The sequence below is a fragment of the Scyliorhinus canicula genome, chromosome 31 (assembly GCF_902713615.1).
Source record: "Scyliorhinus canicula chromosome 31, sScyCan1.1, whole genome shotgun sequence".
NCBI classification, from domain to species: Eukaryota; Metazoa; Chordata; class Chondrichthyes; order Carcharhiniformes; family Scyliorhinidae; genus Scyliorhinus; species Scyliorhinus canicula.
Genome location: NC_052176.1, coordinates 6145797 through 6161469, shown reverse-complemented (window position 1 = coordinate 6161469; position 15673 = coordinate 6145797). Strand labels below are relative to the sequence as shown.

At 56.1% G+C, this 15673-nt stretch overlaps 1 protein-coding gene across 1 annotated transcript in view; it reads left to right on the top strand.

Moving 5' to 3' along the window:
• Positions 1-2474: 2474 nt before the first annotated feature.
• The window catches only part of LOC119958838 (autophagy-related protein 2 homolog A-like), a 40805-nt gene continuing 27606 nt past the window's right edge, over positions 2475-15673 (top strand). The window contains exons 1-5 of the mRNA XM_038787342.1: positions 2475-2707; positions 6388-6617; positions 9354-9489; positions 12219-12437; positions 15216-15317. Of these exons, the coding sequence (XP_038643270.1) occupies positions 2510-2707; positions 6388-6617; positions 9354-9489; positions 12219-12437; positions 15216-15317 (885 nt within the window). The 5' untranslated portion in view covers positions 2475-2509. The remainder of the gene's footprint in view (positions 2708-6387; positions 6618-9353; positions 9490-12218; positions 12438-15215; positions 15318-15673) is intronic.

Here is a 15673-nt window from a genome sequence, read left to right as displayed (position 1 = left end):
GTGAGCCAGTTTGTGTGTGTGAGCCAGTTTGTGTGTGTGAGCCAGTTTGTGTGTGTGAGCCAGTTTGTGTGTGTGAGCCAGTTTGTGTGTGTGTGAGCCAGTTTGTGTGTGTGTGAGCCAGTTTGTGTGTGTGTGAGCCAGTTTGTGTGTGTGTGAGCCAGTTTGTGTGTGTGTGAGCCAGTTTGTGTGTGTGTGTGAGCCAGTTTGTGTGTGTGTGTGAGCCAGTTTGTGTGTGTGTGTGAGCCAGTTTGTGTGTGTGTGTGAGCCAGTTTGTGTGTGTGTGAGCCAGTTTGTGTGTGTGTGAGCCAGTTTGTGTGTGTGTGTGAGCCAGTTTGTGTGTGTGTGTGAGCCAGTTTGTGTGTGTGTGTGAGCCAGTTTGTGTGTGTGTGAGAGCCAGTTTGTGTGTGTGTGAGAGCCAGTTTGTGTGTGTGTGAGAGCCAGTTTGTGTGTGTGTGAGAGCCAGTTTGTGTGTGTGTGAGAGCCAGTTCGTTTCTGGGCGTGTGTAGGTGAGTCATTTTGGTACAGACATGTGACGGAGCCAAACTGTGTCTGGGCGTGCAAGAAGAAACGGGTTTTTGTAAGAGCCCATGTGAGGGGCAAATTTGTGGGCGAGGCAGTTTGTGAGCAGGCACATGTGGGTGAGCAGATTTGTGTCAGAGCACGTGAGAGTGAGTACGTTAGTGTACGAGCATGTGTGGGCTTGCATGTTTGTGTAGGAATACGTGAGGGCAAGCTAGTTCGTGCATGAGCATGTGTGGGCGAGAGCAGGCGTGTATATGGGCACATGCGGCTGAGCTGGTTTGTATATGAGTACGTGTGAGCGAGCAGGTTTATGTACGAGCACGTGTGCAAGCCAGTTCATGTGTGAGCAGGTGTGGGCGAGCTGGTTTGGGCTCAGCAAGTGTGGGTGAGCCGGTTTATGTTCAACACATGTGGGCGAACTGGTTTGGGTACAGCTTGTGTGGGCAAGCAGGTTTATGTACAAACAGGTGTGGGCGAGCCGGTTTGTGTACGAATAGGTGTGGGCGAGCAGGTTTCTGTGCGAGCACGTGTGGGCGAGCAGGTTTATGTACAAACAGGTGTGGGCAAGCCGGTTTGTGTACGAATAGGTGTGGGCGAGCAGGTTTCTGTGCGAGCACGTGTGGGCGAGCAGGTTTGTGTGCGAGCACGTGTGGGCGAGCACGTGTGGGCGAGCAGGTTTCTGTGCGAGCACGTGTGGGTGAGCAGGTTTCTGTGCGAGCACGTGTGGGCGAGCAGGTTTCTGTGCGAGCACGTGTGGGCGAGCAGGTTTCTGTGCGAGCACGTGTGGGCGAACAGGTTTCTGTGCGAGCACGTGTGGGCGAGCAGGTTTCTGTGCGAGCACGTGTGGGCGAGCAGGTTTGTGTGCGAGCACATGTGGGCGAGCAGGTTTGTGTGAGCACGTGTGGGCGAGCAGGTTTCTGGGCGAGCAGGTTTCTGGGCGAGCACGTGTGAGCGAGCAAGTGTGGGCGAGCAGGTTTGTGTGCGAGCACGTGTGGGCGAGCAGGTTTCTGGGCGAGCAGGTTTGTGTGCGAGCACGTGTGAGCGAGCAGGTGTGGGCGAGCAGGTGTGGGCGAGCAGGTTTGTGTGCGAGCACGTGTGGGCGAGCAGGTTTGTGTGCGAGCACGTGTGGGCGAGCAGGTTTGTGTGCGAGCACGTGTGGGCGAGCAGGTTTGTGTGCGAGCACGTGTGGGTAAGCAGGTTTCTGTGCGAGCACGTGTGGGCGAGCAGGTTTGTGTGCGAGCACGTGTGGGCGAGCAGGTTTGTGTGCGAGCACGTGTGGGCGAGCAGGTTTGTGTGCGAGCACGTGTGGGCGAGCAGGTTTCTGTGCGAGCACGTGTGGGTGAGCAGGTTTCTGTGCGAGCACGTGTGGGCGAGCAGGTTTGTGTGCGAGCACGTGTGGGCGAGCAGGTTTGTGTGCGAGCACGTGTGGGCGAGCAGGTTTCTGTGCGAGCACGTGTGGGTGAGCAGGTTTGTGTGCGAGCAGGTGTGGGCGAGCAGGTTTCTGTGCGAGCACGTGTGGGCGAGCAGGTTTGTGTGCGAGCACATGTGGGCGAGCAGGTTTCTGTGCGAGCTCGTGTGGGCGAGCAGGTTTGTGTGCGAGCACGTGTGGGCGAGCAGGTTTCTGTGCGAGCACGTGTGGGCGAGCAGGTTTCTGTGCGAGCACGTGCGGGCGAGCAGGTTTGTGTGCGAGCACGTGTGGGTGAGCAGGTTTCTGTGCGAGCACGTGTGGGCGAGCAGGTTTCTGTGCGAGCACGTGTGGGCGAGCAGGTTTCTGTGCGAGCACGTGTGGGCGAGCAGGTTTGTGTGCGAGCACGTGTGGGCGAGCAGGTTTCTGTGCGAGCACGTGTGGGCGAGCAGGTTTGTGTGCGAGCACGTGTGGGCGAGCAGGTTTCTGTGCCGCTAACTTTCAGAGAAGAAACATGGGATCTTGTGCTCCTGATTTAGTATGTGTTCCCCTCCATTCCTCCGCCAACTCTCCAAAGCAGGGATGCCCTTACTCCGACAAGACTCCCCCGTGTCTGTCTACCTTTTCCCGGGCGAGAATAACCAGGTGAAGCCAGCCCCCCAACCCCCTTCGGACCTGGACAGGCTGGACGTGTTCCCTTCCGAGGGTAGCGAGGCAGAGAGCGACTCCACCGACAATGACGACTTCTGCATCCTGGACGCTCCGGGCATGGGAATTCCGGTAAGACTCACGCTCTCGCTGGGAGAATCTACCCAGAATGCACTGGAAATCCGCGGAATGTGTCAACCCTGCGCGCGGGGCAAGGGTCAACCAGATGTCCCATTGGGCCGCACTCAGAGCCCAGATGGGCTGCACGTACCCCCAGGCCGCAGCTTGACCACCGCTGCGCTGTAAAGATGCAATAAATTTGTGACCTATCGATTGGACCAGTACAATTTACCTCAATAATCAGCCAATCACATTGAGGCTGCGGGCACAGAAACGGGCCATTCAGCCCATCTGATGTTTCTGTTCCACTCGAGCCCCTTCCCACCACCCTCTTCATCACCCCCATCACCATATCCTTCTATTCCCCCCTCTCTCGCCCCCTCTCGCATTCTCACACTCACTCACTCACTCACTCACTCACTCACTCACTCACTCTCACACTCACTCACTCACTCACTCACTCACTCACTCACCCACTCTCACTCACTCACTCACTCACACTCACACTCACTCACTCACTCACTCACACTCACACTCACTCACTCACTCACTCTCACTCACACTCACTCACTCACTCACTCACACTCACTCACTCACTCTCACTCACTCACTCTCACTCACTCACTCTCACTCACTCACTCACTCACTCACTCTCACTCACTCACTCACTCACTCACTCACTCTCACCTCACTCACTCTCTCACCTCACTCACTTACACCTCACTCACTCACACCTCACTCACACTCACTCACTCTCTCACACCTCACTAACTCTCACTTACTCACACCTTGCTCACTCATTCTCTCACCTCATTCACTAACTCACCTCACTCTCTCACCTCATTCACTCACTCACCTCATTCACTCACTCACACTCACCTCACTCACCACTCACTCACCTCACTCACTCTCACTCACTCACTCACACTCACTCTCACTCACACTCACTCACACTCACTCACTCACTCACTCACTCACACTCACTCACTCACACTCACTCACTCACACTCACTCACTCACACTCACACTCACACTCACTCACTCACTCTCACTCACACTCTCACTCACTCACTCACTCACTCTCTCACTCACTCTCTCACTCTCTCACTCACTCACTCTCTCACCTCACACTCACTCACCTCATTCACTAACTCTCACTCACTCACACCTCACTCACTCACTCTCTCCTCACTCACTTACACCTCACTCACACCGCACTCACTCTCTCACCTCACTCACTCACACCTCACTCACTCACTCTCTCACACCTCACTAACTCTCACTTACTCACACCTTGCTCACTCATTCTCTCACCTCATTCACTAACTCACCTCACTCATACCTCACTCTCTCACCTCATTCACTCACTCACCTCATTCACTCACTCACACTCACCTCACTCACCACTCACTCACTCTCACTCACTCACTCACACCTCACTCACTCACACACCTCACTCACTCACACACCTCACTCACTCACACCTCACTCACTCACACCTCACTCACTCACACCTCACTCACACCTCACTCACTCACTCTGTCAACTCACTACTCACTCACACCGCACTCACTCACACCTCACTCACACCTCACTCACTCACTCTGTCAACTCACTACTCACTCACACCGCACTCACTCACACCTCACTCACTCACTCACACCTCACTCACTCACACCTCACTCACTCACACCTCACTCACTCACACCTCCCTCACTCACACCTCACTCACTCACACCTCACTCACTCACACCTCCTCACTCACACCTCACTCACTCACACCTCACTCACTCACACCTCACTCACTCACACCTCACTCACTCACACCTCACTCACTCACACCTCCCTCACTCACACCTCCCTCACTCACACCTCCCTCACTCACCTCATTTCACTCTCACTCTGTCAACTCACTCACTCACACCTCACTCACTCCTCACTCACCTCACTCACTCCTCACTCACACCACTCACTCCACTCACTCACACCTCACTCACTCACACCTCACTCACTCACACCTCACTCACTCACAATTCACACCTCCCTCACTCACCTCACTCTCACTCACACCTCCCTCACTCACCTCATTTCACTCACTCACTCACACCTCACTCACTCACACACCTCACTCACTCACTCACTCACACACCTCTCACTCACTCTCTCCTCTCTCCCCTCTCCCTCTCCCTCACCCTCACCCTCACCCTCCCTCTCCCTCTCTCCACCTGCAGAAGGCCCCGGGCAGGTTCCCCGACCCCCACATCACTCTGCGAGGGGCCTCTGCGCTCCGAAATCCCGTGGGAAGGGGACGCAGTTTGACCCAGGTTTGGACTAGGACAGGCGTGTGGGGGGGTGGTAGGCGCTCTTTGGCTGTACTGCGAAAGCACCGGCGGTCGCTGTTAACCATGGCGGCAACCGGTGGGCGAGCAACAAGAGCCCTCAATGCGGCAGAGCTGGCAGGTTGCGAGGGAGCAAAGAGTCGAGGCACACTGACCTTAAAATGACGATAGGAAGATGGATGGAAACAAGAGCGGGCGAGAGGGAATAAAAGAGGCCAGAGAGGGATCGATGGCCAATGTTTTCTGGAGCAGCTGGGGTTAGTCCTAGAGTTTGACAAAAAGAGGCCCTTCGGCCCATCTTGGCTGTGCCGTCCATCAAACACCGGCCTATTCTAATCTCACTCTGTAGCCTTGCACGCTGCGGAGTTTCAAATGCTCATCTAAACACTTCTTAATTGTTGTTAGAGTTCCCGCCTCCACCGCCCTTTCAGGCAGCGAGTCCCACCACCCCTCTGGGTGAAAAGGATGTTCCTCACGTCCCCTCTGAACCCCCGACCCCTCACCTTTAATCTCTGCCCCCTGGTTATTGAACCCTCTGCCCAGGGGGAAAGGTTCCTCCCTCTCCACCCGATCTACGTCCCTAATAATTTTGTCCACCTCAATCAGGTCCCCCCCTCGGCCTTCTCTCCTCTCTGAGGAAAACAGCCTCGGCCTAACCAGCCTCTCTTCATCGCTGCCACGCTCCAGCTCCAGGCGACATCCTGGGTGAATCTCCTCCGTACCCTCTCCAGGGGCAATCACATCCTTCCTGTAGAGTGGCGACGAGAACTGCACACAGTACTCTCGCTGCGGCCTAACCAGCGTTTTATACAGCTCCGTCATAACCCCCCCCCCCCCCGCTCTGATAATCTATGCCTCGGCTAATAAAGGGAAGTGTCCCATAGGCCTCTGGAACCACCTTATCTAGGGGCTGGTTTAGCTCACTGGGCTAAATCGCTGGCTTTTAAAGCAGGCCAGCAGCACGGTTCGATTCCCGTACCAGCCTCCCCGAACAGGCGCCGGAATGTGGCGACTAGGGGCTTTTCACAGCAACTTCATTTGAAGCTGACTCGTAACCCTAAGCGATTTCCATTTTTCGGTTCATCTACCTGCCCTGCTGCCCTCAGGGACTTACGGGCCTGCACCCAGAGGCCCCTCTGGCCTTCTGTACTTTCTAGGGCCCCGTCGTTCATTGTGTATTGCTGTGCCTTGTTAATCCTCCCAAAATGCATCACCTCACACCTCCCAGGGTCAAACTCCGTCTGCCGCAGTTCTGCCCATCGTCCAGTTCATTTTGTGCACGTCGCAGAGAAAAAGCTGATTCTTTATTTCCGTTTCTCCCCCCCCCCCCCCCCCCCCCCCCGACTTCCTCAGCCCAAAGACGGCGAGCCGGTCGTCTCCAAGCTGACGGACGACTGCATCTCCATCAAGGACGGCTACTTCTCCAGGCCCATCGGGAGCACGGACCTGCTGAAGGCCCCGGCCAGGTTTCCTGTCCCCGACTCCCGGATCATGCTGCGAGAGATCTCCGTCGTCTGGCACCTGTACGGCGGGAAGGACTTTGGTTCTGTTCGCCCGTCTTCCGTGCACGCGCATTCTGCCAGGTAGGTTCAGACCGGGCAAGGCTCCGCGGGGTCCCTTACGGACCCGTTTCAGTCAAGGGACGGATATTAAGGAGGCAGCAGGGTAGCATTGTGGATGGCACAATCGCTTCACAGCTCCAGGGTCCCAGGTTCGATTCCGGGCTTGGGTCACTGTCTGTGCGGAGTTCTCCCCGTGTGCGCGTGGGTTTCCTCCGGGTGCTCCGGTTTCCTCCCACAGTCCAAAGATGTGCAGGTTAGGTGGATTGGCCGTGATAAATTGCCCTTAGTGTCCAAAATTGCCCTTAGTGTTGGGTGGGGTTACTGGGTTATGGGGATAGGGTGGAGGTGTGGACCTTGGGTAGGGTGCTCTTTCCAAGAGCCGGTGCAGACTCTATGGGCCGAATGGCCTCCTTCTGCACTGTAAATTCTATGGTTCTATAAGGAGGCGAGTGGAGCTAAGATACAGATCAGCCGGGGTCTGTTTGATGGGCAGGGAACAGGCTCGAGGGGCTGAATGGCCTCCCTCAGTTCTGTGTTCCACACCCCTTCACCCCGGCACAGGAGAAAATTCTCCTGATCTCGGCCTGGAAAATGTTAATTGGCTCTGAAGGACGAGAATTCCAGGTTTCCAAATGTGCACCCACCCCTTGGAAATGTTCCTGTGTGGGAACAGGAGGAGGCCATTCAGCCCCTTGGAAATGTTCCTGTGTGGGAACAGGAGGAGGCCATTCGGCCCCTTGGAAATGTTCCTGTGTGGGAACAGGAGGAGGCCATTCAGCCCCTTGGAAATGTTCCTGTGTGGGAACAGGAGGAGGCCATTCAGCCCCTTGGAAATGGTCCTGTGTGGGAACAGCAGGAGGCCATTCGGCCCCTTGGAAATGTTCCTGTGTGGGAACAGGAGGAGGCCATTTGGCCCCTTGGAAATGTTCCTGTGTGGGAACAGGAGGAGGCCATTCAGCCCCTTGGAAATGGTCCTGTGTGGGAACAGGAGGAGGCCATTCAGCCCCTTGGAAATGTTCCTGTGTGGGAACAGGAGGAGGCCATTCAGCCCCTTGGAAATGGTCCTGTGTGGGAACAGGAGGAGGCCATTCAGCCCCTTGGAAATGTTCCTGTGTGGGAACAGGAGGAGGCCATTCGGCCCCTTGGAAATGTTCCTGTGTGGGAACAGGAGGAGGCCATTCAGCCCCTTGGAAATGTTCCTGTGTGGGAACAGGAGGAGGCCATTCGGCCCCTTGGAAATGTTCCTGTGTGGGAACAGGAGGAGGCCATTCGGCCCCTTGGAAATGTTCCTGTGTGGGAACAGGAGGAGGCCATTCGGCCCCTTGGAAATGTTCCTGTGTGGGAACAGGAGGAGGCCATTCAGCCCCTTGGAAATGTTCCTGTGTGGGAACAGGAGGAGGATTAGTAAGTTTGCGGATGACACAAAGACTGGTGGAATTGTGGATAGCGATGAGGACTGTCAGAGGATGCAGCAGGACTTAGATCGTTTGGAGACTTGGGTGGAGAGATGGCAGATGGAGTTTAATCCGCACGGCAGCACAGTGGTTAGCACAAATGCTTCACAGCTCCAGGGTCCCAGGTTCGAATCCCGGCTTGGGTCACTGTCTGTGTGGAGTCTGCACGTCCTCCCCGTGTGTTCGTGGGTTTCCTCCGGGTGCTCCGGTTTCCTCCCACAGTCCAAAGATGTGCAGGTTAGGTGAATTGGCCATGCTAAATTGCCCTTAGTGTCCAAATTGCCCTTAGTGTTAGGTGGGGTTACTGGGTTGGGGATAGGGTGGAGGTGTGGGTTTGGGTAGGGTGCTCTTTCCAAGAGCCGGTGCAGACTTGATGGGCCAAATGGCCTCCTTCTGCACTGTAAATTCTATGAAATGTTACGTGATGCATTTTGGAAGGTCTAATGCAGTTAGGGAATATGCAGTGAATGGTAGAACCCTCAAGAGTATTGACAGTCAGAGAGATCTAGGTGTACAGGTCCACAGGTCACTGAAAGGGGCAACACAGGTGGAGAAGGTAGTCAAGAAGGCATACGGCATGCTTGCCTTCATTGGCCGGGGCATTGAGTATGAGAATTGGCAAGTCATGTTGCAGCTGTATAGAACCTTAGTTAGGCCACACTTGGAGTATAGTGTTCAATTCTGGTCGCCACACTACCAGAAGGATGTGGAGGCTTTAGGGAGGGTGCAGAAGAGATTTACCAGGATGTTGCCTGGTATGGAGGGCATTAGCTATGAGGAGAGGTTGAATAAACTCGGTTTGTTCTCACTGGAACGACGGAGGTTGAGGGGGGACCTGATAGAGGTCTACAAAATTATGAGGGGCATAGACAGAGTGGATCGTCAGAGGCTTTTCCCCAGGGTAGAGGGGTCAATTACTAGGGGGCACAGGTTTAAGGTGCGAGGGGCAAGGTTTAGAGGAGATGTACGAGGCAAGTTTGTTTACACAGAGGGTAGTGGGTGCCTGGAACTCGCTGCCGGAGGAGGTAGTGGAAGCAGGGACGATAGTGACGTTTAAGGGGCATCTTGACAAATACATGAATAGGATGGGAATAGAGGGATACAGACCCAGGAAGGGGAGAAGATTTTAGTTTAGATGGGCAGCAGGGCAGCACAGGTTTGGAGGGCCGAAGGGCCTGTTCCTGTGCGGTACTTTTCTTTGTTCTTTGAGGCCATCCAGCCCCTTGAAATGTTCGATTGGGCTAGATGCCAAGTGGAGACGCGCTTGTCGTAACCTTGGTGTTGCCTTGTTTGCCCGGTACAGGACGAAGCCGGTCACAGTCAGCGCCAGGAGCTCGCCGTCCCGCTCCGCCTTCCCCAACCGGCCGCAGAACACGTGGCGGACGCAGGGCGGCAACGGCCGGAACCACGATATCCTCATGGAGATACAGCTCACCAAGGTAGGGCCGGCACAGGGAGCGGCAGTGCGGGCAGGGGAGGAAGGGGGGGGTCGTCCTGCCTCCGCCACCAGCCCAGATTCCCCCTCCCATTCCCCCCCGGGGGCAGAGCCAGCCCTCCAGTTACCAAGTCATCCCTGATCATTCTCCTGCCCCGGCAATCAGCTCGCTATTCGACTGGGTGAGGCAGGTCCGCTTGACAGCAGAGTTGGCGGGATGGCTGTTTTTAATGCTGGGGTTCCATGCTGAATTCCATCAACTCTCTCCTCCGCCTAATGATGGACACCCCTAACCTTGATGCACAGCTCAGAGTTCCAGAGCCAAGAGCAGGGATCGCACCACTGATGCTCCCCCTGATATGAGGCTCAATGGTGTCTCGTTACAGTTTGTGGGTTGGAGCCATCAATTCAGGGATTTGAGCCCATAACCTAGGCCGATGCTTCATTGCAGCACTGAGGGAGTGCCGCACTCAGAGGGTCAGTACTGAGGGAGTGCCGCGCTGTCAGAGGGTCAGTACTGAGGGAGTGCGGCACTGTCAGAGGGTCAGTACTGAGGGAGGGCTGCACTGTCAGAGGGTCAGTACTGAGGGAGTGCAGCACTGTCAGAGGGTCAGTACTGAGGGAGTGCCGCACTGTCAGAGGGTCAGTACTGAGGGAGTGCTGCACTGTCAGAGGGTCAGTACTGAGGGAGTGCTGCACTGTCAGAGGGTCAGTACTGAGGGAGTGCCGCACTGTCAGAGGGTCAGTACTGAGGGAGTGCCGAACTGTCAGAGGGTCAGTACTGAGGGAGTGCCGCACTGTCAGAGGGTCAGTACTGAGGGAGTGCCGCACTGTCAGAGAGTCAGTACTGAGGGAGCGCTGCACTGTCAGAGGGTCAGTACTGAGGGAGCGCTGCACTGTCAGAGGGTCAGTACTGAGGGAGTGCTGCACTGTCAGAGGGTCAGTACTGAGGGAGTGCTGCACTGTCAGAGGGTCAGTACTGAGGGAGCGCTGCACTGTCAGAGGGTTAGTACTGAGGGAGCGCTGCACTGTCAGAGGGTCAGTACTGAGGGAGCGCTGCACTGTCAGAGGGTCAGTACTGAGGGAGTACTGCACTGTCAGAGGGTCAGTACTGAGGGAGCGCTGCACTGTCAGAGGGTCAGTACTGAGGGAGTACTGCACTGTCAGAGGGTCAGTACTGAGGGAGTGCCGCACTGTCAGAGGGTCAGTGCTGAGGGAGTGCCGCACTGTCAGAGGGTCAGTACTGAGGGACTGCTGCACTGTCAGAGGGTCAGTACTGAGGGAGCGCTGCACTGTCAGAGGGTCAGTACTGAGGGATCGCCGCACTGTCAGAGGGTCAGTACTGAGGGAGTGCTGCACTGTCAGAGGGTCAGTACTGAGGGAGTGCTGCACTGTCAGAGGGTCAGTACTGAGGGAGTGCTGCACTGTCAGAGGGTCAGTACTGAGGGAGTGCTGCACTGTCAGAGGGTCAGTACTGAGGGAGTGCTGCTCTGTCAGAGGGTCAGTACTGAGGGAGTGCTGCCCTGTCAGAGGGTCAGTACTGAGGGAGTGCCGCACTGTCAGAGGGTCAGTACTGAGGGAGTGCTGCACTGTCAGAGGGTCAGTACTGAGGGAGTGCCGCACTGTCAGAGAGTCAGTACTGAGGGAGCGCTGCACTGTCAGAGGGTCAGTACTGAGGGAGCGCTGCACTGTCAGAGGGTCAGTACTGAGGGAGTGCTGCACTGTCAGAGGGTCAGTACTGAGGGAGTGCTGCACTGTCAGAGGGTCAGTACTGAGGGAGCGCTGCACTGTCAGAGGGTTAGTACTGAGGGAGCGCTGCACTGTCAGAGGGTCAGTACTGAGGGAGCGCTGCACTGTCAGAGGGTCAGTACTGAGGGAGTGCTGCACTGTCAGAGGGTCAGTACTGAGGGAGCGCTGCACTGTCAGAGGGTCAGTACTGAGGGAGTACTGCACTGTCAGAGGGTCAGTACTGAGGGAGTGCCGCACTGTCAGAGGGTCAGTGCTGAGGGAGTGCCGCACTGTCAGAGGGTCAGTACTGAGGGACTGCTGCACTGTCAGAGGGTCAGTACTGAGGGAGCGCTGCACTGTCAGAGGGTCAGTACTGAGGGATTGCCGCACTGTCAGAGGGTCAGTACTGAGGGAGTGCTGCACTGTCAGAGGGTCAGTACTGAGGGAGTGCTGCACTGTCAGAGGGTCAGTACTGAGGGAGTGCTGCACTGTCAGAGGGTCAGTACTGAGGGAGTGCTGCACTGTCAGAGGGTCAGTACTGAGGGAGTGCTGCTCTGTCAGAGGGTCAGTACTGAGGGAGTGCTGCCCTGTCAGAGGGTCAGTACTGAGGGAGTGCCGCACTGTCAGAGGGTCAGTACTGAGGGAGTGCTGCACTGTCAGAGGGTCAGTACTGAGGGAGGGCCGAACTGTCAGAGGGTCAGTACTGAGGCAGTGCTGCACTGTCAGAGGGTCAGTACTGAGGGAGTGCTGCACTGTCAGAGGGTCAGTACTGAGGGAGTGCTGCACTGTCAGAGGGAGTACATGGAGCACACCAGAATGACAGGGAGTGGGATAGCTTGACCTTGGTTTCAGACAACGCTCAGCTTTGAGGGCCGAAGGGCCTGTTCTATGCTGTTCACTGGGGGCTTGCTAGGCGTAAATTATAACTGGAATAGTCGGGAAGGAGAATACGGGAATGTGCACATTTCTACTTATCGAACCGCTCTCTCCGATTCCCGCCCCAAGGTGAGCTTCCAGCACGAGACCTATCCCGCCCCCGCCATTGGCCCCGAGAGAGGCCCAGTCGAGCCGTCGGCCCCCGAGCTGGAGGAGCAGCCAATTGCACGGCAAGTCTTCATCGTCCAGGAGCTGGAGATCCGGGACCGGCTGGCCGCTTCCCAAATCAACAAGTTCCTTTACCTGTATACAAGCGAGAAGATGCCCAGGCGTGCCCACTCCAACATGGTAGGTGGAAGAGCACCCAGCACCCCACTAGCACTGTTAACTCCGCCAGATGTCAAGATCCGGTTATGCTCGAAGTGTATTAAACGTCGGTTGTAATAATCTTTATTATTGTCACAAGTCGGCTCACATTAGCGCTGCGATGAAGTTACTGTGAAAATCCCCTCGTCGCCACATTCCGGCGCCTGTTCGGGTCACAGAGGGAGAATTCAGAATGGCCGATTCACCCGACAAGCACGTCTTTCGGGGACTTGTGGGAGGAAACCGGAGCGCCCGGAGGAAACCCACGCAGACGCGGCGTGGGGAGAACGTGCAGACTCCGCGCAGGCAGTGACCCAAACCGGGAATCGAACCCGGGTCCCAGGCGCTGTGAGGCAAGAGTGCTAACCACTGTGCTACCGTGCAGCCCTGGTTAGGCCACAGCTAGAGTATTGTGGGCAGTTCTGGAATCCACATTATAGGAGGGACGTGATAGCCACTGGAAAGGGGGCAGAGGGGATTTACCAGGATGTTGCCTGGAGCTGGAGAGTTTCAGCTATGAAGAGAGATTGGATAGACTGGGGTTGTTTTCCCGGGAGCAGAGGGTGGGAGGGGGGGCGGGGGGGGGGGCAGGATTGAGATGTATAAAATGGTGAGGGTCACAGATAGAGGAGACAGGAAGAAACGTTTCCCCTTGGTGGAGGGATCAATGAGCAGGGGGCAGAGATTTAAGGTGAGGGGGGCAGGAGGTTTCGAGGGGATGTGAGGGAAAAACCTTTTCCCCCAGAGGGGGGTGGGGGTCTGGAACTCGCTGCCTGAAAGGGGGGTGGGGGCAGAAACCCTCACAACATTTCAGAAGTGCAGCACGGTAGCACAGTGGTTCGCACTGTTGCCTCACAGGTCCCAGGTTCGAATCCCCGGCTTGGGTCACTGTCTGTGCGGAGTCTGCACGTTCTCCCCGTGGCTGTGTGGGTTCCCTCCGGGCGCTCCGGTTTCCTCCCACAAGTCCCGAAAGACGTGCTCGTTGGGTGAATCGGCCATTCTGAATTCTCCCTCCGTGTACCCGAACAGGCGCCAGAGTCTGGCGACTAGGGGCTTTTCACAGTAACCTCATTGCGGCGTTAATGTAAACCTCCTTGTGACACTAATAAAGATTATTATTAAGCATTTGGGGTGTATACGTGCGATCTCCGGGCAGACAAGGCTATGGGCCAAATGGTGGACAATGGGGTTAGAATAGTGAGGTGGCTGTTTTTGACCGGCAGATGCGATGGGCCGAAGAGCCTGTGCTGTCACCCTCTCTGACTCCACTGTAATATGAGGCCTGGATTCACAGGTAGGTCAGGGTCCTGAAGAAATTAATAGCCGAGAGTGGACCTAATCAAATTGACGTCATTACAGCATCATTAACGAGGAAATGAATGGAGCCGGAGAGGGAGAAATAGATTTTTGTTGAGCAAAAATATGAAGGGATATGGGGCAAAGGCGGGTATGTAGAGTTCGGCCACAGGGCAGCCATTATCCCATTGAGTGGCGGGCACAGGCTCGAGGGGCTGAATGGTCTACTCCTGTTCCTCGGATTCCCAAGGGAGGCATGACGGGGGTGGATGTTCAGAGGATGTTTCCCCCTCCGGGGGGGGGGGGGGGGGGGGGCACGGTATCATCCAATCCCTGCAGTGCAGAAGGAGGCCATTCGGCCCATCACGCCAGCGCCGACCCTGCGAACGGGCTCCCAAACCGAGGCCCTTTTCCCCGCCCTATTCCTGCAGCTCCACCCTGAGGGGCAATTTAGCACGGCCAATCCACCTAACCTGCACATCTTTGGACACTAGGGGACAATTTAGCACGGCCAATCCACCTAACCTGCACATCTTTGGACACTCAGGGGCAATTTAGGACGGCCAATCCACCTAACCTGCACATCTTTGGACACTAAGGGGCAATTTAGCACGGCCAATCCCCCTAACCTGCACATCTTTGGACACTAAGGGGCAATTTAGCACGGCCAATCCCCCTAACCTGCACATCTTTGGACACTAAGGGGCAATTTAGCTCGGCCAATCCACCTAATCTGCACATCTTTGGACTGCGGGAGGAAACCGGAGCACCCGGAGGAAACCCACGCACACAGGGGGAGGACGTGCAGACTCCACACAGACAGTGACCCAGCGGGGAATCGAACCTGGGACCCTGGCGGCGTGGGGCAGCGGTGCCGGCCCAATTGAGAATAAGGGGTCTCCAATTTCAAGATGGATGATATGAGGAGGAATTTCTTCCCTTAAGAGGGTCGTGAGCCCCCCCCCCCCCCCCAATAACCTCCTCCTCTCCTTGTTATCCCATTCCCTGTTGCTGGCGCTGCCGTTGACTCTGGCCGGAATCCTCCGGCCGTTCGCTGACCGAGGGATTCTCCGGTCCTTCCGGCAGGGCAATCTCGGCCGCAGGTTTCCCGGGTGGCTTCCATGGGAATTCCCGTTGACACGGCCGGGGAATGCCGCCCTCTGTCTCCACCACCCGATCCAGCGGTGCGTTCCCAAACCGTTCCTTGCCTGAAAGAATTTCCCCTGGTGTTGTCTCTGGTTAATTTTGCAATCGCCTTCGGACTGCGGCTATTGGCGCGAACCCTTTGGAAACGCTTCCTCTTTATTGACACTCCATTGGTTTTAAACACCATCAATCCAGTCTCCCCTTGGCCTTTTCTCTGCTCTGCCCCTCAGTGCTGTTAGGGGCAAGGGGGGGACACTGAGGAGTGGGATTCCCTCTCTCCTGCGTTACAGTGATCGCCTTTGCATGTTTCTTTCCTAGCTGACGATAAAGGCCCTTCACGTGCGGCCAGAATCTGGTCTTGGCGGTCCCGAATGCTGCCTCCGCGTCTCCCTCATGCCACTTCGCCTCAACATTGACCAGGTTAGTAGCTGAACCGTACGGAACATTCTGTCTCTCTCTCTGTCTCTCTCTTTCTCTCTGTCTCTCTCTGCCTCTCTCTGTCTCTCTCTCTCTCTCTCTCGGTCTCTCTCTCGGTCTCTCTCTCGGTCTCTCTCTCGGTCTCTCTCTCGGTCTCTCTCTCTGCCTCTCTCTCTGCCTCTCTCTCTGCCTCTCTCTTTCTCTCTGTCTCTCTCTCTCTCTCTCTCTCTCTCTCTCTCTCTCTCTCTCTGTCTCTCGCTCTCGCTCTCGCTCTCTGTCTCTCTCTCTCTCTCTCTCTCGGTCTCTCTCTCTCGCTCTCGCTCTCTGTCTCTCTCTCTCGGTCTCTCTCTCTCTGCCTC